The 23,158-nt window shown below is 32.8% G+C and overlaps 2 protein-coding genes across 3 annotated transcripts in view; both read left to right on the top strand.

Annotated features, from left to right (window-relative positions):
• Nucleotides 1-14,046, top strand: part of LOC115887869 (small subunit processome component 20 homolog) — a 50,391-nt gene extending 36,345 nt beyond the window's left edge. The window contains exons 12-15 of one of the 2 annotated variants that reach the window (XM_030907390.1): nucleotides 4,638-4,876; nucleotides 4,936-5,089; nucleotides 5,144-5,326; nucleotides 12,929-14,046. In XM_030907390.1, coding sequence (XP_030763250.1) covers nucleotides 4,638-4,876; nucleotides 4,936-5,089; nucleotides 5,144-5,326; nucleotides 12,929-14,026 — 1,674 coding nt within the window. In that variant the 3' untranslated portion in view covers nucleotides 14,027-14,046. The remainder of the gene's footprint in view (nucleotides 1-4,637; nucleotides 4,877-4,935; nucleotides 5,090-5,143; nucleotides 5,327-12,928) is intronic. The other variant, XM_030907392.1, reaches the window with a different exon arrangement.
• A 5,605-nt stretch (nucleotides 14,047-19,651) lies between these two features.
• On the top strand, nucleotides 19,652-20,378 carry LOC115887859 (craniofacial development protein 2-like). The gene is made up of 3 exons (XM_030907369.1): nucleotides 19,652-19,669; nucleotides 19,942-20,295; nucleotides 20,358-20,378. Exons 1-3 carry the CDS (start codon nucleotides 19,652-19,654, stop codon nucleotides 20,376-20,378), a joined length of 393 nt encoding a protein of 130 aa, XP_030763229.1.
• The last annotated feature ends 2,780 nt before the right edge of the window (nucleotides 20,379-23,158 follow it).

Here is a 23,158-nt window from a genome sequence, read left to right as displayed (position 1 = left end):
TTGTCTAGGCCGATTAAAAGATGTACAAATCATATTTTTAATCATACATATGTCAATTTTTTCAAATGGAACAAGGGTGACTCGTTAGCATATTTGGAAAAAGCATTTTTTTATGAATATATTGATACCACACACTTGGTATTTCGAGTCAAATTGTCGTTATGAACCACGTGTTACAATTACAATTAAACCATATGCGAAAGTGTCAAAAGTTGACATATGATATGTCATTCTATTCAGAGTGTCATTTTCTATCGAATAAAGTAGAAATATACCGAGGGTGCCGTTTAAAAATTAAAAGTTATAGTCATTTCCGATGAAACAGAAAGTGACCAAAAACAATTGAATGCGTCAATCAATCCTAATTTATTTCATATACTAACATACTCAATCTTGTTTTTTTATTTGAAAATATAAAAAAATTATGGGGGATGAGCCACTTTTGAGACGCACCCGGTATAATAAAGACAGTACCGAGTTAAATAAATGTAGTTTTTATTTTATCCACTTCCTATCACCTTCCTTGCTTTAATGGAACAGATTTATGTTTTCTCTAATTTACATAATAAGACATCACTTAACCAGAAAAAAAATTACAACAATCATATTTTTTTTTCTCTCCCTGTCGCCGATTCTATTATATCTGTGGAATAGATCCTGTTTTGATTAATATTAGGGGTAGTAAATGTTTGACTAAAATTAATAATTTATTATTAATTTCAAAAATTACCTAATTTCGATTATAAAATTTCTTCTATAACGTGTATTTTATTATTTTTATCCTTTTTGGACTCTAAATTGTTTTTTCTAAACTTTTATTTAAAAAACCTGTCCTAAATCTCAATAAAATATAAAAAAGTTTAAATACGATATATTTTTAATTTAATTATTATAGCTTCATTAAAATAAAAAAAATACCCGGCTATGATACGGAGAGTTCAGGTGTACTTGAGAAACGAAAGACAGTGTTGTGTTCTCGGCAGAGTCGTCAGGGAACGACCGTTACGACAGAGACAACCTATCTATCGCTCGTGTCGCACTCGTTATAACCTAAAACAATAACACAACAATAACAAGACAGTGTCTGACCGCATGTTCCAGCTATTTATGAATGAGATGCTCAGTCTATATTTTATTTTAAGTCTATGATATGAACGATTTCACATGGGTCGCGTATGCTCCGTCCGGATGTGAGCTATATTGAAAAAACATCCGCGTGGACGCCCCGCGCGTACGGTCCGCTCCATCGGAAAGCGCTGTAAATGAACAATTTCACATGTATCGCGTATGCTCCGTCCGGATGAGATCGTCGACGGCTATCCATCGTCAACGATCGTCGACGATGCGCTCCATCTGAAAACGCTGTATAATAATTCAAAAATAAACTTAATGTTTTTTTGCAGTTTCAGTTTAATTAATACCGGTTTAGCATACTCTGCATCAGGAAAGAACACGATTGCATAATCATATTATTTTGTAGTAAAGACAATCTATTTACCATTTCAAATGTGTTAGACTTTGAATAAGAAGACTAAGGAAGGAGCATAATGCTATCCATGTATTCATGCATGGTGGGCGGTAAAAGGACTCTAGGGTGGGGATGCTTGACAGTTCTGTTTGACGATTCATTTGACACATTTGAATTTGATTTGAAATTTTGTAGATTTGTCAGTCTTTACGGAGCTTATTTTATGTTATTTATTATGTATTCTACTACTGATAGTTGTATAAAGGTAGTAAATCTAGAGGGAAATTGTGGCAGAACTTAAATTAACAGTGAAACTATCGCGATTTATCGAAAAAGACTCTAAAATAGTTGGTTGTGTAGCGTGCGGTAGATCTCGGCAAAAATCGAGTGAAATAATGGAACAACTTTTCGCTAGTAAGTGCCTATATAATATACATACGTGTAGTAAACCGATCATTTATGAAATTCACTTAAATTAACTAATTATATATTTTTTCATGCATTTTTGCTTTATTTACTACTTGTCAAAGATTAGATGTCAAAGAATTTAGATACGCCAATTTGACTTACCTGCTTCAGTAGCGTATCGGATGTTTGTGTTAATAAATAATTAACGTGTGTTAAGTTAGCACAACCACTTTAAAAAAATGTATGAAACTATGTGGAATAATTGCCGTAAATTTGCCGTTAAAACGAAAAATTTGTCGCTCTTCGCTAAGTGTGTTAAATCGATGGTTGTGCTAAGTTAATATTAAGTTAGAACAACCACCATTGGAAATCAGTGAAAGAACATAGTTAGGAATTTTATAGAATAGCAGTAATTTGCCGTTTTTTTGCCGTTCTTAGATACAGTTAAAAAAAATATCCTCCGATCATTCTCTATCCCCTTGCAACAAAAAATGTAATAGCGTCAAGGTCACATATTAAGTTAGCACAACCATTCCAGTAAACGTTAAGTAAAATGTCTGAAATTAGGTGGAACAATTGCCGTAAATTAGCCGTAAATACACCATGCAAACGAAAAATTTGCCGCTCTATTATTTGTTTACAAAATCGATAATTAACGTAAACAATAACGTTAAATTAGCGCGATTTTTCTTAAAATTCACTAAATGGGATCAATAATAACTTTTTAGTACAAAAGGAATATACCGTAAATAAGCCGTGAAATCGAAAAATTTGCCGCTCTATTATTTCTTTATAAAATCTACAGGGTGATTCAGGCTTCCGAAAAACCTCTATATTAGGTTTTTGGTTTGTGAATTTCATTTCATTTTTTTTATATAATATGGGGGCAATGGTAACGCACATTTTGAATTTTTTTTTGTCAGCATACAGGGCGATTCAAACATATTTTCAAACCAAAGCTGTCTATTTTTGAATGGGATACTATATATTTTTTTAGCTCAGTGGATTTGCCACTAAATTTCTGTTTCAATTCTTTTTTAATTAACGTAATCGATAACGTTAAATTAGCGCGATTTTTCTTAAAATTCACTAAATGGTATCAATAATGACTTTATAGTACAACAGGAATATGCCCTAAACAAGCCGTGAAATCAAAAAATTTGCCGCTCTTTTATTTCGATTATGACACCAAATAGAGGGTGTTCCATTTAAAATAGTAGATGAAAATACAACATTTAGTTTTCACTCACCTTGTATATATCAAACAAGATTGCAAATTCTGGTAGACCGAATTTTGAAGAAAATACTATTATTCAGTACTTCCTGTTAATTTTTTTTTAAATTCTTCGAATTTAGAATTTTCAGAGAACTTTAAATAAGCAATAAATTTAATTTAAAAACGGTTATATTTCAAAAACCATTAGGTATAGTATATGAAATTGGGGTATTTTGAAACAGAAATTTAGTGGCAAATCCACTGAGCTAAAAAATATATAGTATCCCATTTAAAAATATACAACTTTGGTTCGAAAATATGTTTGAATCACCCTGTATGCTGACAAAAATATTTTCAAAATGTGCGTTACCATTGCCCCCATATTATATAAAAAAATGAAATGAAATTCACAAACCAAAAACCTAACATAGAGCTCTTTTGGAAGCCTGAATCACCCTGTAGATTTTATGAAGAAATAATAGAGCGGCAAATTTTTCGATTTCACGGCTTATTTACGGTATATTTCTTTTGTACTAAAAAGTTATTATTGATCCCATTTAGTGAATTTTAAGAAAAATCGCGCTAATTTAACGTTATTGTTTACGTTAATTATCGATTTTGTAAACAAATAATAGAGCGGCAAATTTTTCGTTTGCATGGTGTATTTACGGCTAATTTACGGCAATTGTTCCACCTAATTTCAGACATTTTACTTAACGTTTACTGGAATGGTTGTGCTAACTTAATATGTGACCTTGACGCTATTGCATTTTTGTTGCAGGGGGATAGAAATGATCGGAGGATATTTTTTAATTGTATCTAAGAACGGCAAAAAACGGCAAATTCCTGCTATACTATAAAATTCCTAACTATGTTCTTTCACTGATTTCCAATGGTGGTTGTGCTAACTTAATATTAACTTAGCACAACCATCGATTTAACATACTTAGCGAAGAGCGGCAAATTTTTCGTTTTCACGGCAAATTTACGGCTAATTTATGGCAATTATTCCACATAGTTTCATACATTTTTTTTAAAGTGGTTCTGCTAACTTAACACACGTAAATAATTATTAAAACTTATCTATTTTTATTATAATATGTTTTTATAACAATTTTAATAACAACCAACATTTATTCACAACGTAAACTAAAACAACAAATTATTGAGCCTACCCCAACTGTACCCTACATCATAGTTTTACATTTTTTAAATAAAATTAGAACGGCACTGATAAACCGGAATTTAAGTCGACCATATTTGAGTCCCATCGCGGTGGACCTAAGATTTTTGATAGGCTCCTTTCTTAGTTTTCTTATTCAAAGGTGTTAGAAAGAGTCATTCTCTAATAACATGACCTAACTTCACTATGTCATCGGTCGTAACCTCGTGACCTTATCACCGACGTACGTACATTTATATTTCGTATAATTTATGATATTATGCAATCGTCTTCTTTCCTGATTCAGAGTTTATTTAGGAATATTATGTTTAAGGAAATTGGCTAATTGAGATTTAGTAATTTCTATTACAATTTTGTTTTAGGCAATGGCAGTATTAGTAAGAGACGTAAAATACTATGTAATAGACACAAATCAATTAAAAACTCTTTTACTTTATGTTGAACAAGATATGCACAACTATGAAAGACAGGCCACTGCGTTCAGCCTACTGAAGGCAATTATTACAAGGAAACTAATAGTACCAGAAATGCATTCTGTTATGTCCAAGGTAGCAGAACTTAGCATAACATCCGAAATTAATTATGTCAGGACACAAGCTAGGTAAGGCTTGTATTTTTTAGAGAGTACAAAGTAGTTTTTTAATATTTGTGGTCTTACAGATTAGTTTTCCATCAGTTTATAATGGAGTACCCCTTAGGTAACAGTATTGATAAACATTTAGGATTTTATATCGCTCAACTGAGTTTTGAATTGCAAGACGGACGTGTATCAGCTATAGAAATGATTCATACATTAATAAACACTTTTCCGTTGGTAGGTAACGATCCTGTTTATTTCCAATTTTGACTAAATAAAGAATTCTTGTAGAGTGTATTAAAAAGTCATGCCAGTACATTACTAATTACTCTTGGAGCTAGATTGGTAAACGACGATGTTCCAGAATGCCGAAGAATGATAGCAAGTTGCATTTCATCAATGTTAACTAGATTACCTAAAAGTGACAGAAATCCATTGTTTGAAATGCTTTGTTTATGGCTTAAAGATAAAGAGGTGAGTTATTATTCTCTCATTAACTAAAATATGTACAAGGCGATTAAAATGCTTTATGACCATATGAACTTTGTCCGGTGATTATCTATGCCAGATAAACGGTGTCTTTATTGTGACATTTAGTATGGTTCTTTACTAAACAATTAAAAAAATGGTCAAGTGCGAGTCGGACTCGTGCACGAAGGGTTCCGTACCATTCATTATCTATACAACATTAGACACTATATTATTATAAACGTTTTTTCCGATTTAGCTGAAATTTTGAAGGCACGTATAAGTAATTTAAAAAAAATTAAGGAACACATTACTAGAAATTGTATTAATCAATAATAAATATGTAAAAAGTAAAAATATGTAAAAAAAAACGATTAAAAAAAAGTCGACTTGACTAGGATTCGAACCTGCCTACGGCTCCAACGTCATAGCAGCGTAAAGTCCTAACGCTTTAACCACGCGGCCACCGAGGACTTGAAAGATTCTATGTAAAATTCTTACTTAAAAGATAATGTTTAGTAAAAGTACTTTTTTATTTATAAACATTTATTTAATTCTGTTTTTAGTATTTGTTCTTATAGCGGCAACATAGATACATTATCTGTGAAAATTTCAACTGCCTAGCTATAACGGTTCATAAGATAGGCTTTTGTGACGGACGGACGGATGGACAGCGAAGTCTTAGTAATAGGGTTCCCGTTTTTACCCTTTGGGTACGGAACCCTAAAAATGAATATTTCGAAATTTTATTTTGAAATAAATAGCAACATGCCTTCTTTTTGAGATACAGTATTTGTACTGATCACTAACTTTTGACGTTTAAGTTATACGTCTTTACAGACACTTTTTAGCTTTAAAAAATTTTTAGTATTTTTTTCTCAAAAACGGTCAATTTTATATAGGGTGTCCCAGGCTGAGCGTGCATTAGAAGTTTCTAGAGAACTACAATATCTAGATCGGAGGTTTTTTGCACATTACTGTTTCACAATGAGATCTATCGATTAAGAATATTAGAATATTATAGTCACTTCCGGAAATAGCGGATGTTGACAACAACTTTTTTATTTTAAATGGGTACCTCCATTTTTTATTACATACTTAAATTATCTGTAAAATTTTATGAATTTTGATATCAAAGACTATACAGGGTGGTCCGAACTGTACTTCGGAAACTTCGGCAGCATATTCTGCAGATAAAAATAAGTAAAAATGTTCATATAGATGTATGTCCAAAAATGCTTCCTTTCGGAGATATAGGGTGTAGAAGTTTCATTTTTATTTCGATTTTTTCCAAATAATTTCTGCAGTAATGTCAATATTTGGATTAAATTGGTGTCTAGGAGTTTTTTGACATGAGAAATTTGATTTTGATGTCAATATGACTCCTACTAGTAGAGGGCGCCACCTACATATTTTTTAACTGGTTTGAAGAGTAATAACTTTTTGTCGGTACCTGTATAAAATTACTGAGTAAAAAATATACATTTACGACCCTTTCTACGTAAAAATGATCTTTTGGTAAAAATCGCTACGAGTAATGGTTTTCGAGATATTTGGAATTGAAATTATCAATACCTGTCATCACTGACATAAATTAAACATGTTGACTAAATAGTTATTAGACTGAGCTCATAAATTTGAAATGTTTTTGTACCAAAAGTTCAACAAAAATGTTATATCATCATTTTTTTTGCAGAAAAAATATGATTAATTTAAAAAAACAAAAATTTCCCAAATTTATTATTTCAGTAAAATAACTATCTACTCAACGTGTTTATTTTTCCTCAATAATGACATGTATTGCCTATTTCGATTCTAAATATCTTGAGAACGGTTGCTCGTAGCGATTTTGACAAAGAGATATTTTTTACGTAAAAAATCACAGAGATGTATATGTTAAGCCGAATTTGTGTAATTGCCGATTTCATAAATTTAGCAAATTTTCGCCGAATTCGCGAAATAGGCAGCATCGCTGCGCATTTCATGTAATAGGCAAAATAATGTCCCAATACATGAACTGGGCATATAATCTTTTGCCGATTATTTGAAATAGGCAACCAGCGCACGATAACAAATGAAAATTATAAAAATTGGAGGTTCATGTTTAATTGAAATTTGATTGTATTATTTTGAGTTTTGAGCGACGTAAACTAGATTTTTTACTTTATATTAATGTGTTGCGACATTAAAACATGACTGAAACCGGTATAAATAGTAAGATGTGGAGTGAGGAATACGAAAAAAAAAGTAATCCGAATTTTGCAAGGTTGTGAAAGTGTCACTAAAAGCAGAGAGTACTACCATATTAAAAGTTCGTTCAAGCTAGAAAAGTTTGCTGGAATAACAAAGATATGTCGAAAAAAAGACAATAAAATAATGACTACCAAAACAAATGCATAGCAAATCATTCGAGATTTGCATACCGCTTGTGGACATAAAGGAGAGAAAAAACCTACAAAAAAGTTGCAGAACATTATGCTAATATACCAATGGTTATAATAAAACAGTTTATTGAACAGTGCGAGAGGTGTACAGAGAAAACAAAAAAAGTATACAGTACAGGAATTGTTGTTAGACCCATAATAAGTAAAGATCTTAATTCCAGAGCACAAATCGACTTAATTGATTACCAAAGTTTGCCTGATGGTCAATACAAATTTATTTTGCACTATAAGGAACATTTAACAAAATATATTTCCTTGGTAGTTTTATACAGGTACGAACAAAAAGTTATTACGCTTCAAAACAGTTAAAACACATGTAGGTGGCGCCCTCTACCAGTAAGAGTCATATTGACATTCAAAATCAAATTTCTCATGTCAAAAAACTCCCAGACACCAATTTTCATCTAAATGTTGACTTTACTTCAGAAATTATTTGGAAAAAATTGAAATAAAAATGAAATTTCTACACCCTGTATCTCTGAATCTAAGCATTTTAGGACATACATTTATACAAACTTTTTTACCTATTTTTATCTGCAGAATATGCTGCCAAAGTTTCCGGAATACAATTCGGACCACCCTGTATATTAACCGTTTTTGAAAAAAAACATATTTAAAATTTTTGGAGACTGCCTGTCGTTTTAATGTGCATTAAGGATCCCCCAGACCAACGCGATACGGCGGGAGCGGGAGCAACGCGAAATATTTCGCGAGGCGGGAATCGCACGATTGCCCAGACCAAAGCGGTACAGCGTCAGCGTGAGCAGTGACGCCAGTATAAGATTGTGGGGGATGTAGAAAACGCATATTTATGCACACCAAAAAAAAAACGATTTTTTTTTCTTTGCGATTAGTTCAAGAAATTATACAAATGTACTCCTCATCTGACGAAGAAGCTTTTCTTTTGCTTGCAGTAGCAATATATGAGAAGCGAATGAGATTTCATATATCATTTTTCTTAGAAAAAAAATATTAAAATTTATCTTGCTTTCAGGAGCAAAAATAATAGGTTCATGATATTAACATTCACTGAAGAACTTATAGATAATTGCATACGCTAATGATGTAGTTGCAAATGGATGCTAAGCGATTTTACATATATTGTAGAATTTATTAATTTAATTGGGTATTTCTTTATCAATTCGATTAAATTTTCTGTAAAACACGCCATATTAATCACCAGTTTCGCTGTAGTACTGTCTCGCGGAATCGAAGCGGCGCGGGAAGAATTGTGCATGCAGCGTCAAGAAAATAATTCGCCGCAGTCCCGCTTTTCGTCGAGCGACAGAACAATATGACATTTCGATTCCACGTCGATATCGTACTTCGATTCCTGACGCATGACGCGCCGCTCCCGCGGCGCTCCGATTCGCGTTGGTCTGGAGCATCCTTTAAGCAAGCCAGAATGTATATACATAGTACTGTAAGGATACCCATAGATTGAAATACTGTTCTACAGCATTCAGATTATTTCAAATTTACCATTACTCTAATACATCGCCTTTGAGCTGCAAATACTTTTGTTGCGTGGGTAGAATGTCCCCAACACAGAACCGCGTAACTCAAGTGCGAATGAACAAGGCCAAAATAGGCGCTCTTGACTACCTGCTGCGCCATAGTGCTTTTTAGGTTTCTTATTGCATATAAGTTTTTATTAATTTTCTTATGGAGTTCTATCACGTGATTAAAAAACTTTTCATTAGTGAAATATAAAAGTGGGGCTTCATTTCAAAAATGATTTATGATAATTTTTTAATCGCTCAATTCCATGACAGCTACGGCCAATATTATATGACATTCGAACAATTTAATTTTTGAAATAGATAGCCACATGTCTTTTCTTTATGCCACAGTGGCTGTGATAATCAGTAAATTTGTCGTTTAGGCTATACAGATTTTTTTGGCAGGCAGTATTTTTCCTCCAAAAATTTTAAATATTTTTTTCTCAGAAACGGTTAATGTTAAGTATAGAGTGTTGGATATTAAAATTCAAAAAATTTTATAGAGAATTTAAGAATGTTACAAAAATGGGGATTTCCATTTAAAATAAGAAAGTTGCTGTCAACTTCCGGTACTTTCGGAACTGTCGCCATATTAAAATTATTTTTAATCGACAGATCTCGTTGTGAAACATTGATGTGCAAAAAATCTCCAATCTAGATATTGTAGTTCTTTAGAAACTTCTAATGTCTGAGAATTTAGACATGTTCCTGTTAACTAGACAGGAATGACAAAAGTCATGATATTTATTATAAATCACAAAATATGTATCGAATATACAGGACAACTACCTAAGTCGATCGCAGTATGGCTTCAGAAGAGGAACAGGAACAAGAGAGGCCATCCTGGGCCTAACCTTAATAGCTGAAAGATACTTGGAGGTAAAGAAGGATCTTTATGTCTGCTTCGTAGACTACAAGAAGGCTTTCGACCGCATACAACATGAAAAACTAATAGACATCCTCCAGGAGTAGATAACCATGACATCAGTAGATAACCATGACATAATTCGTAATATATATTGGAACCATAAGGGATGCGTCCGAACATCAACTGGAAACACCTCTTACGTAGATATCCAAAGAGGGGTACGTCAAGGCTGCCTCCTCTCCCCATTGTTATTTAATGTGTACTCGGAGTACATAATCAAACAATCGTTGGAAGATCGAGCTGAAGGAGCTAAACTAAATGGAATAGTAATTAACAACCTCCGTTACGCAGATGACACCGTAGTGATCGGACAGTCTAAAGAACAGCTACAGACTCTGATGAACATCCTAACCGAGCACAGTACCAGAATGGGTTTGGAGGTAAACGCATCTAAGACCAAAACTATGGTGTTTTCTCGGACCTCTCAAGATCACCCTCAATTGGATATTGTTGTTAATAACACCACTTTACATAATGTACAAAACTACTGTTACCTGGACAGGGAAATAAACAGTCAGCTCGACTACTCTATAGAGATTAAAAGGAGAATAGAAATCGCTCGTGCAGGATTCGTTAAGATACGAAGCGTTCTCTGCAACCCGCGTTTGTCAGGTTGAGAACACTCAAGTGCAACGTTTGGCCTTTGTTGCTATACGGGTACGAAACTTGGACCCTAAAACAGGAGGACCTCAGGAAGGTGGAGGCATTCGAAATGTGGCTTTATAGGCGAATGCTACGTATAAGCTGGACCACTAGAACAACAAATGTTGAAGTACTGACCAGAATGAACACCCGTACCCACTTAGTCAACACAACAAAAATAAGGAAAAGCGCTTACCTCGGGCATATAATGAGACACGAAGAATACTTAGCTTACTATTAGCTTCAGCTAATACTTCAAGGTAAAATCGAGGGAAAGCGCGGCATAGGAAGGAAGAAGAAATCGTGGCTTCGAAATATACGAGATTGGACAAATATTTCAAACGGGAATACTTTAATACATCGAGCCCAACATAGGGAAGATTTTGCCATAGTGGTCGCCAACCTCAACGGAGACGGCATCTAGGAGGAGGAGGAGGATACAGGATGTCTCCGGTTGAACTTGCATTAAAAGTTTTTGCACATCAATTTTTGCATCAAGTCTCTCGATTAAAATATTTGCAATATGGGGGCATTTCCGCAAGTACCGGAAGTCGACAAATTTTCTTTAATTAAATGGATACCCTAATTTTTTCTAACAGATTTAAGTTCTCTGTAAAATTTTTATGAATTTTGGTATAGGAAAATTGGAACAATTACTTTACTATACATACATAAAATATATATACAGGGTTGTCCGAACTGTATTCCGGAAACTTCGGCAGCTTATTCTGCAGATAAAAATAAGTAAAAAAGTTTGTATAAATGTATGTCCTAAAATACTTAGTTTCGGAGATACACGGTGTAGAAGTTTCATTTTTATTTCGATTTTTTCTAAATAATTTCTGAAGTAACGTCAATATTTGGATGAAAATTGGTGTCTGGGAGTTTTGTGACACGAGAAATTTGATTTTGATGTCAAAATGACTCCTGTTTGTAGGAGGCGCCACCTACATGCGTTTTGACTGTTTTGAAGAGTAATAACTTTTCGACGGTACCTGTATAAAACTACTGACTAAAAAAATATACATTTCTATGACTTTTTACGTAAAAAATGTCTCTTGGTAAAAATCGCTATGAGCAACCGTTCTCCAGATATTTAAAATGGAAATAGTCAATACATGTCATTATTGACAAAAAATAAGCACACGCGTTGAGCATAGTTGTTTGACTGAAATAATACATTTTTATTTTTTTAAATTAATCATAAATTTTTCTGCGAAAAAATGATGATTAAACAGTTTCTGTTGACCTTTTGGCACAAAAAGATTTCAAATTTAAGATTTCAGTCTAATAACTATTTGGTCAACATGTTTAATTTGTCAATGATGACAGGTATTGATAATTTCAATTTCAAATATCTCAAGAACCATTACTCGTAGCGATTTTTACCAAGAGACCTTTTTTATGTAAAAAACTTGTAAATGTATATTTTTTTACTCAGTAGTTTCAGACAGATATGGATGAAAAGTTATTACTCTTTAAACCAGTTAAAGCATATGTAGGTGGCGCCCTCTACAAGTAGGAGTCATTTTGACATGAAAATCAAATTTCTCATGTCCAAAAACTCCCAAACACAAATTTTCATCCAAATATTGACGTTACTTCTTAAATTATTTGGAAAAAATCACATTTATACGAACTTTTTTACTTATTTTAATCGGCAGAATATGCTGCCGAAGTTTCCGGACCCTGTATATAAAAAAAATATAAATATTTTTATAAACCTATAAAGCAGAATATGGACCAAGTATTAATATTGAAAAATAATTTTTTCTTGCTGTAGTTTAGATAGAGAAGATATATGCTGAAGTTAATGTTGAAAGTTTGGTACTTCTGTTCTTTGGTCTGGTCTACTAATGGCTAATTATATATTAAGGCAAATAAATATACCGGAATGTGAAATAAAACAAACTAAAATTTATCAATCAACAACTCAGCAATACGAATATAAGAATTTACCTATATATATCTAATACGAATATAAGTATTTTTTTGTTGTTAGAAATAGGTGTTAAAATCTTACTTTTGTTTTTATGAAATCCTCATGATCGATTTTTAATTTTACCTACTTTTAATTTTTTGTATTTTGTAGATGAACCATAGAAGAATGGCAGTACAAATTTGCGGAATTTTTGTCAATGTCGAAAAAGGCGAATTTGAATCTAGACTATCGGTAATGATTCCTTTAATTCTAAAGCAGTTTGGTTTAACTAACCAAGGTGCAGGAAAATTTGTAAAGTTAAAAAAGGAGAAAGTACTCTCTGATGGAGTTCAAAAAAATAGAGATCACCACTACTACCAAGTTCTTCAACTGATACTGAAAATATGTGAGGAATGTCCCTCATTTTTAAAGAATAAAAATGAAATTGAATTATTAGGATTTCACGTTCAGACTTTGTTAGGTTATCCTCACGAGTGGGTTCGATTATCATCCGCACAATTTTTAGGCTACATTTTATCATCAATGGACATTGACCATCTGAGTATGTTACTGTTAAATAATGAGTCAGAACAGGGATACTTATGTGGTGATCCCGAAAATTATATAAAGGCTTTAACTTTAGATTTATGCGATCAGTTACAGCCTGGAAAAGTCAACTCAGATTTAGCTGAACAAGTTATCAAGAACTTGGTGTTTATATCTCGTGTTTTACAAAAAGTACCTGAAACAAGCAACAAAAAAATTAATCTGTTATGGTTAACTAAATTAATGAGGAAAATAATTAATTTGGAAGTTATTAAAGATTCGTCATCTATTATTCTAAGAACAGAAATTTTTAAATGGATTGCTGGTATTGGGGCAATACTTGATGTAGTTAATATCAAATCTATTTTGAATCATTTGTTGGCGCCATTAGTTCGAGAAATGATTACGACAGAAGAAAAAAATGCCCCATTGCGACAACTATCTAAAGAAGTAGCTAGATACCTTAAAAATAAAGTTGGTGTGGAACTATATACTAAAACGCTTCAATCGCTTCAGCAAAATTTAGAAGTAAAAAGAGCAGAGAGAAAACGTGCAAGATCTCAATTGGCTGTAACTGATCCCGAGTCTTATGCTCAGAAACGGATAAAAATGCACGCGAAAAAGAAAATAACCAAGAAGAGGAAACTGGAAGAATTAAGGGGAAAGAAGAATTTTAAAAGGCGGAAAGTTGTTGATTTAGAGGATAATTCAGACGTGTTATAATTTTATTTATTAAATATATAGTTTTTATATTGTTTATTTTATAATAGTTTGTTTTTCTATTTAACCGATTGTGCATAGCCAAATATGCTTTGAAACTGGATATAAACGTAGAATGTCAATATTCTGCCATTTGATATCCATTTTCTTATGGGATCGAGAATATGGAGGGACGGAAAATATGGAATCAACGGATTTACAGCTTTTTGTTTTTGAGTAGTTTTTGAAATTTTCATAGGTTTTGCTTTAAATTGTGCGGCTGCCGACCGCTGAGTATTTTGCTCAGCGGCTGACTGTTTCTGCGTGCCAAAAAAGACCGTTTAGGGCTTTGAATAAGAAGACTAAGGAAGGAGCATAATGCTATCCATGTATTCATGCATGGTGGGCGGAAAAGCCACCATAAAAGCTCTCTAGGGTGGGGATCCTTGACAGTTCTGTTTGACGATTCATTTGACACATTTGAATTTGATTTGAAATTTTGTGGATTTGTCAGTCTTTACGGAGCTTATTTTATGTTATTTATTATTTATTCTACTACTGATAGTTGTATAAAGGTAGTAAATCTAGATGGAAATTGTGGCAGAACTTAAATTAACAGTGACACTATCGCGATTTATCGAAAGACTCTAAAATAGTTGGTTGTGTAGCGTGCGGTAGATCTCGGCAAAATTGAGTGAAATAATGGAACAACTTTTCGCTAGTAAGTGACTATTTAATATACATACGTGTAGTAAACCGATCATTTATGAAATTCACTTAAATTAACTAAATTATATATTTTTCTTGCATTTTAGCTTTTATTTATTACTTGTCAAAGATTAGATGTCAAAGAATTTAGATACGTTAATTTGACTTACCTGCTTCAGTAGCGTATCGGATGTTTGTGGTAATAAATACTTATTATAACTTATCTATTTTTATTAGAATTATATATTTTTATAACAATTTTAATAACTACCAACATTTATTCACAACGTAAAATAAAACAACAAATTATTGAGTCTACCCCACGTCTACCCTACATCATAGTTTTACATTTTTTAAATAAAATTAGAACGACACTGATAAACCGGAATTTAAGTCGGCCATATTTGAGGCCCATCGCGGTGTACCTAATATTTTTGATATGCTCCTTCCTTAGTCTTCTTATTCAAAGGTTTAGGGAAACCGCTTACTCAGCCGCTGACCGTCCCTGAACGCGCCCATTGTGCTGATTTTGTTTCTTTAATTCCGACTTTGAGAATAATCTGGCAACCTTTCAGCACACTTTCAAGCCAAATGAAATTCTAGGAAAAACGGACGGCTTTTTTAAGAGGGCTCGTTATTTTGTTTATTTGTCAGCGGTCGGTCATTGAGATAAAAAATATATTTTGTTTTACTTTTTAATAGTATATTTTCACCGACTAATAAATTGTGGCAGTATTGTGTTGTGCATATTTTACGTTTTTTTGCGACATAATATCCAGTTTTAAAAAGTCTATTGTTCGGGCACAGCTTAACTAATAATCGAAAAAAAATTGTTAATGATCATTCTTTCGGATTTTCAACTTCTTTCTCTTGTGAACCCTCATAATGAAAAATTAACTAATGAAATTTTACTCAAAGCTTACGAATCAGCTGTGCCTTTAAAAACTGTTTGAAAAGAAAAAATGAAATTATACAAAAAAAAATATACAGCAATATTGTTATTATTCTTGTTGGCAAATTCCGCAAATCATTCACTTTATATCTTCCATCACACTAAATTACGATTATACTTTCATCAGAATATAGTCTTCCAACGTACAACAAGCAAAGGTTTTTTACAAGAAAACACGTAAAATGAAAATTAAAAATGCAAATAAAGCAAAATCCCCAAAGCCTTAACCCAAATAAACAACTGTGGTTTTGTCAAATGGAATTTTGAAAGTCGAGAACTGACGTATATTATGAATTTTCAAATGTTTTAATTCTGAATTATTATACTCAAAAAAAAACTATAAATCTTTAAATAAAAAGTACGGAGAAAAAATCTTTATAATTTAAAAAATATAAATAATGTATTTCTGTTCAAAAATGCAGGTTACTACCGTTACTATAGTCTATAAAATGAATAACTTTGAATTTTGACCGTTATTTTTTACCAACATGGCAAATATAAAATACCTCTGTCAATAAAGTTACTGATGTTCTTTAAATTGAGTGACTGAACGAATCAGATAGGTAACTCTGTTTACTTTCGTGAAATAGAAAAGGAAAATTATAAAACAAGTCACAGTTTTGCCTCTTCTTGCAAAAATCAACACGAAATGGCATAATTGTCAAAAGTCAAATGTCATCAGCTTTTGGCATTTCTAAATATCAGACCAATGCCGTCTCTAATAGAACAGCCTCGGAGCGAGATTAATAGATATGTTGTAGGATACATGGAAAACATAATTAATCCTCGTGTTTTTGGTTTGTATTTTAAAAATGATATAGTTTACATAAAATATACATAATATACAGTTAATAAATACAATATATTATATACCTATTTATAGTAATAAATACTTTGGCATATAAACTATGAACCATACAAATGCAGCAAATGTTTTACAATATACAAATAATGAATAGGTACATAAGATAATGGGTAAAATGTAAAATATATTTTAAATTTTGGTTTGAAAATCGATTTAATTTAACAAAAAACATTTAATATCTACTAATTGTGATGTATTATTATTTGCATTCACAAAATTTATATGTATATTTTGCAAGTAGGTATCAATGTTCCAAAATTATATTTGCAAATAATACAATATCATAGAAAAAGGCGTCAGAGATGGCTATGAAATAAAGATCGCTGTCATTTTATATGTAAAATTATTCTAAAATTTTTGATTTTCTTGGGATTTAGGTTCGGGAAAACGTTGATTAAGTTTTCATTTGGTTTTTCATTATTTTTGTTGGTTTAAAATGAAAAAAATCATATGACACAGCACTGATTAAGGCTATAATGTTAGCCGAAACGTTTTTTAAACCAAAAAAAAATAATGAAAACCAAATGAAAACTTAATCAACGTTTTTTATTAACTGTATATATATTTTTTATATTAATTTATTTATATTAACTGTTTATATTAACTGTATATTATGTATATTTCATGTAAACTATATCATTTTTAAAATACAAATCAAAATACGAGGAATAATTATGTTTTCCATGTATTCTACAACATATTAATCTGTAGTATGTAACTAGCGTGATGCTATAAATCTCGTTCCGAGTTCCGAGGCTGTTCTATTAGAGACGGCATTGCGTCAGCATGGCCAAGGCATGGCCGCAAGTTGCTAACCTAATAAAATTAACACTAGAAAAGCCCGCGGGAACTGTCAAATTCAAAGTTATTCGTTTCACAGACTATACTCTGAAAACCGATTATTGCGAGCGATATGCGAGCAAGTGAATTAAGCGGTTATCCTCTATACATATAAAAGGTTTCTGCATAAATTGTAAATCGCCTGTATCCTCGTGAGCAGCGAGGACGGTACGCCACCCCGATGTTAGTTACGTGCCCTTGCGTGCGAGTAATCCTCGAGGATCGACAAAAAAGGTTTCAGCATCAATCGTAAATCGCCTGCATGTACACCACATCGCATGACGGTACACCACACCCGATGTTAGTTGCGTGCCGAGTAATCCTCGAGGATCGACAAAAATACTCGAGACATACCGAGGATATGAATACTCGGGTGACCGAGTATTTTTCACTCGAGTGATCTCATCACTAGAAATTAGTGATCTGATAGAGAACTAGTTAGAGTTGTTGGAGTATTTTAATAATAATTGTAACCCCTTTCCTCTTTATTGTGTCATAATTCAAGATAAGATCGATTTCGAGCAATGAACATGTGTAGTCTTGTAGTCGATCTTATGCGACAGACTTTTGCGATATTCACCTCAAACTTGTTACTTGTTTTGACACTGATGAGACACTATTATAGGTTTCCCAACTTTTAAAACAAAAAATAGAGGACGAGAGGGTAAATAAGCGCCGTAGATGAAACATTTTTTGAAACCTCGACCAAATGTCAAGACTTTACCCGAAGGTTATTAGTCCAGGACACTTATTTTTAATTTAAAACCCTAATGCTGAATTTTTGTGGCTAGTTAGACATTGTAATTTAGATTAACATACTTAAAGTCCCCATTCCTCCGACCTGTCCGACCATGAAAACCACCCCTAAAGGTACAATTACTAAATATACGCTTATATTAAAAAAATTGCAATTGTAATTACCTTCAAAATGGTGTATTTAAATTCATGATTTGAATAAACTAGTGGCGTGCAGTGAAGGCTTAAAACTCTCTAAATTTATTACATTGTTCAAATTTGTGGTTTATACAGGGTGTCCCAGAAAGAAGTGCAAGTATTTTAACTGGTTCAATATAGTTCAACCCCAGAAACACGCCAATGAGTTTTTTTCACGAAAAAAATTTTTGGAAAATTTTAAATTTTTTGAAAAATTTTTTTGGATTTTTTTTTAGTTTTTAGGTAAAAAACATAATTTCTTGATAATATGGCAACATAGGTATTAGATTAAATTTACAAGGAAGAAAATCTAGAAAAGATCCAGTGGTTCTCAAGAATTTTAGCAAAAAATCATTTTTTTTTGGAAATTTTCAAAGTAAAATAACTCCGTTATTTTGGACTTATTTGAAAAACGATAAAGAGAAAATATGTTTATTTTATCGAGATCGAGATAACACCTCTTAAAATACTTGCACTTATTTCTGGGACACCCTGTATATAAAATCAGGGGCCCCGACTTTTATGAAATCCCGTGGTTGCTTATGAAATATGAGTAAATGTAACAAATTTCCAGATTGTCACATTTGTTGTATTTATTACACTTTTTTACATATGTAACATACATAACAAAATTAGGAAAATACCATGTCAATTTGTCATTTTTACAGTAATTAATTCTAGTATAATTTGAGTTATGCAGAAATATTTTTTTAGTGCAATTTGTGAAAACATTAATGCACCAATTTGTGAAAATTGTGAAAATATTAATTCTACCCATTACAATCGTGTAAGGGCAGACAGATACTGTATTCTTTGTAACTGTATTACTAAGTGAACATATGGCCTCCCGAAATACAGTTTCTCTATTAGATTTTGTTCGCTTGTGCAATAAGGAAAAAGCAGAAAAACAACGGTTAGTTAATGCAAGCAAATGGACCCAAGATTGGAAGACGATGAGAAAAGATATTTTACTTTTTAAGTGCAGTAATTAGTTTTTTAAGTATTATCGAATTTTTGAAACAAATAATTTAAAATTACTGCATATTGGTACCGTATGATCGAATAAAAACGGCGTCAGCGATGGCTATGAAATGAAGATCGCTGTCATTTTATATGTAAATTTATATAGGAAATACCATCGATCGTCATTTCCAAGCCAACTGGACGCCGTTTTTATTCGATCATACGGTACCTTCTTGTTGAAACTTGGATCTCACTCGTCTTTTTAAATACTTGTTGCACTGGAAAAAGCTATTTTTTACTAGTGTAAATTTTCCAACGCCTTAATGTTTTATTGTAGTAAAAATAAATTTAAGAACATTATTTGCTATACAGGGTGTTCCATAATGACATGCTAATATTTAAGGACGTGAGTTTTGGACCTATTCTAAGAGAAAAAGTTCATATGAATATATGCCCTAAACATCTTAATCTCTGAGATACAGGGTGGTAAATGTTTCTAAAAAAAACTTTTTTCATAATAACACTGATTTCATTACAGATATCTTTATGAATCCTAGTCCACAAAAAACACAAAGATATGATTGTAGATGTCAAAAACATAAGCCCACGAGTCATATGTTTGGTTTGGTTTGGCCAACAATCAAATTAAATAAAAAATACTCTGTAAAGGTTATTCAGGCATATGCACCAACTACCGAAAGTACAGATGATGAATTGGAGAACTTTTACGAAGATGTATCCACTGCTCTACAAAATGGAAAAACACACTATACAATGTTAATTGGAGATTTTAATGCCAAAGTTGGTAGCAAACAAGATGAAGCGGAAACTTCAGTCAGCTGTCATGGATTGGGAAGCCGAAACGAAAGAGGTGATACACTGATAGATTTCGCACACCACAACAAATTATATATAATGAACACCTTCTTCAAGAAAAGAAACAGCAAAAAGTGGACATGGACCAGTCCAGATAGCAAAACCAAAAACGCAATAGATTTCATAATCAGCAATAGAAAAGATGTAATCAAAGACGTAAGTCTTTGAACAGATTTGCATTAATTATTGATTTAATGCATTAAACATATTTTCGATAGGAAGCGATCACCGCATTGTAAGAGCCGAGATAAAAATAAATATAATGAAGGAAAGAAACATGATACTCAAGAAAAACCACAAGAAATGGGTAGCTCCTGAAAATAAAGATTCTTATAAGGAATGTATAGCCTCAAATCTAAATTATGAAAATACTACTACGATAGACGAAATATACGAAAACATCAAAGGGGTCACTCAAACGGCTATCGAAAAATGTTGTCCCAAAAAAGTAAAAGAACAAAAACTGAATCAAAGAACAGAACTTTTAATGAAACAGAGAAGAGATATGGAGGACAAGAGTACACAAGAATATAGAACTTTAAATAGAGAGATACCCAAAGAAATCAGAAAGCATAGGAGGCAACAGAATACGGAAAAAATTAGGAACGTCATAGAGAAGAATCAAAGTTTGAAGGTATTGAGAAATAGTACAATGGGAAGAAAAGAAATACAAAAGATCAAGGATATGCACGGCAACATAGTAACACACAAACAGGAAATCCTACACTCTATTAAACTTTTCTATCAAGAACTTTACACATCAAAACAGCAGGGGATCAGAACCGACATCCGAAAGGTAATAAATCAGGGGTCGGAAGAAATTCCAGAAATAACCGAGGAAGAAATTATCAGTGCCCTTAGAGATATGAAAAACAATAGAGCTGCCGGCGACGATGGACTGGTAATAGAGTCAATCCAAGAAGGAGGACCAGAAATCATCAAAGCTTTAAATGTCCTATTTAATAAATGCATTGAAGAAGAAATAACCCCATCACAGTGGAACAACGCAACCATCATTATTGTACACAAGAAAGGTGACGTTACAGACCTTAAAAACTATAGGCCCATCAGCCTTCTTAGCCACGTATACAAATTATTTACTAAAATACTCACCAAGCGTTTGACAAATAAAATAGACTTTTTTCTTTCGAGCGAACAAGCAGGTTTCCGATCAGGTTACGGAACAAATGACCATCTTCTAACAGTCAAGGTCCTTATCGAGAAATGCATTGAGTATAATAGACCACTAATGCTTGTCTTCGTGGATTTCGAGAAGGCCTTCGATTCGGTAGACCAGCGGAAGCTTCTAGAGACACTAAGTGAGAGTCGCATCGATCATCGATACTCCTCAATCATAAGACATATATATGATAATGCCACGGCAAACGTCAGAATATCGACAAATCAATGCACAGATAAATTCAATATCGATCGAGGGGTAAGACAAGGCGACACACTGTCCCCTAAACTATTCGTTGCTGTGCTAGAAAGTATGCTAAAAATGATAAACTGGGATTCAACAGGAATTAACATCGATGGCAAATTGATAAATCATCTCTGTTTTGCAGATGACATTATTTTAATAACAGACAACATACAGGAGGCACAGAATATGCTGGATATGCTGAATGATGCTTCGGAAAAAGTCGGTTTGAAAATTAACTTGTCAAAGACACAATACATGACAAACCTAGTACTAAGTGGAAATTTAAACATTAATAACATACCTTTGGAACAAGTGCATATATATAAATACTTAGGGCATGAGATCGGTATTAGAAGGGATAATCAGACCCACGAAATTCTACGAAGAATAGGTTTGTCGTGGGCGGCATTTGGCAAACTAAGGCATATACTGAGATCTGATATTCCCATATGTTTAAGAAGAAAGATCTTTAACCAGTGTGTCTTGCCTGTCCTCACGTATGGAGCTGAAACGCTTACTTTGACAAAAAAGAACATACATAGAATACAGGCCATGCAACGGAAAATGGAAAGGTCCATGTTGGGAGTTATACTCAGAGATAAAATACCCAATCATACAATACGAAATCGAACAGGAGTAAGAGATGCGGTGATATCTGTCTTACACCTTAAATGGAATTGGGCAGGACATGTGGCTAGGATGACAGACGGACGGTGGACAAAGAGACTTGTGGAATGGAGACCGAGACACGAGGCCTATAGAAGCAGAGGACGACCTCCTAGTCGATGGACAGATGACATTAAGAGGGTGGCTGGAAACTGGATTCAAGTGGCACAAAATAGAAGGAAATGGCTAGAGTTAAGGGAGGCTTTTGTTCAGTAGTGGACGGTATAAGCTAAATGATGATGATGATGATGATGATCTTTATGAAATTTGATACACGTCTTCTATGCATCATAATATTTTTTTTGGTGTACAAATAATTTTATTTATTTTAACCAGTATGGACTGGTTTTACATTGACGGGTTTTACATTGAATATTAGTGGTACACCACTGACTTCTCTTAAAATAAAAATTATTTTCAAAATATTCATTTCTAAACATTCTTTTCTCTTGATTTTTTTCGTCCGACGCATAATTTTTGCTGAAGAAAAATTAAAGTCAGTTTATTTCAGAGTCAAATCGCTGAAAATATGATGTTGTGTGGAAATAATTTCTGCATCGGCTGGAAGGAAATTAAGAAATAAAACAATTTTTTTTGTATATCAAAATAAGCATTTTGATGCATGGAAGATGGGTATCAAATATACCATCAGAGATATTTGAAAAAAAATTAGGTATTTTTACCACACTGTATCTGAAAAATTGAGATGTTTATGACATATATTCATATGAAGTTTTTTCTTAGAATAAGTCCAAGGATCACCTCCTTAAATATTAGCATGTCATTAAGGAACACCCTGTATACACCACAAATTTTGGCAACATAATAAATTTAGAGGGCTTTAAATCCTCACTGCATGCTACTGGTTTATTCAAATCATAAACTTAAATACGCCATTTTGTAGGTAAGCAGTAGGTACGCCATTTT

The sequence above is a fragment of the Sitophilus oryzae genome, unplaced genomic scaffold, assembly GCF_002938485.1.
Source record: "Sitophilus oryzae breed Bouriz unplaced genomic scaffold, Soryzae_2.0 scaffold_649_pilon_pilon, whole genome shotgun sequence".
NCBI lineage: Eukaryota > Metazoa > Arthropoda > Insecta > Coleoptera > Curculionidae > Sitophilus > Sitophilus oryzae.
Note: the sequence above shows the minus strand (reverse complement) of the source record. Positions and strands in the feature narration are given on the sequence as shown.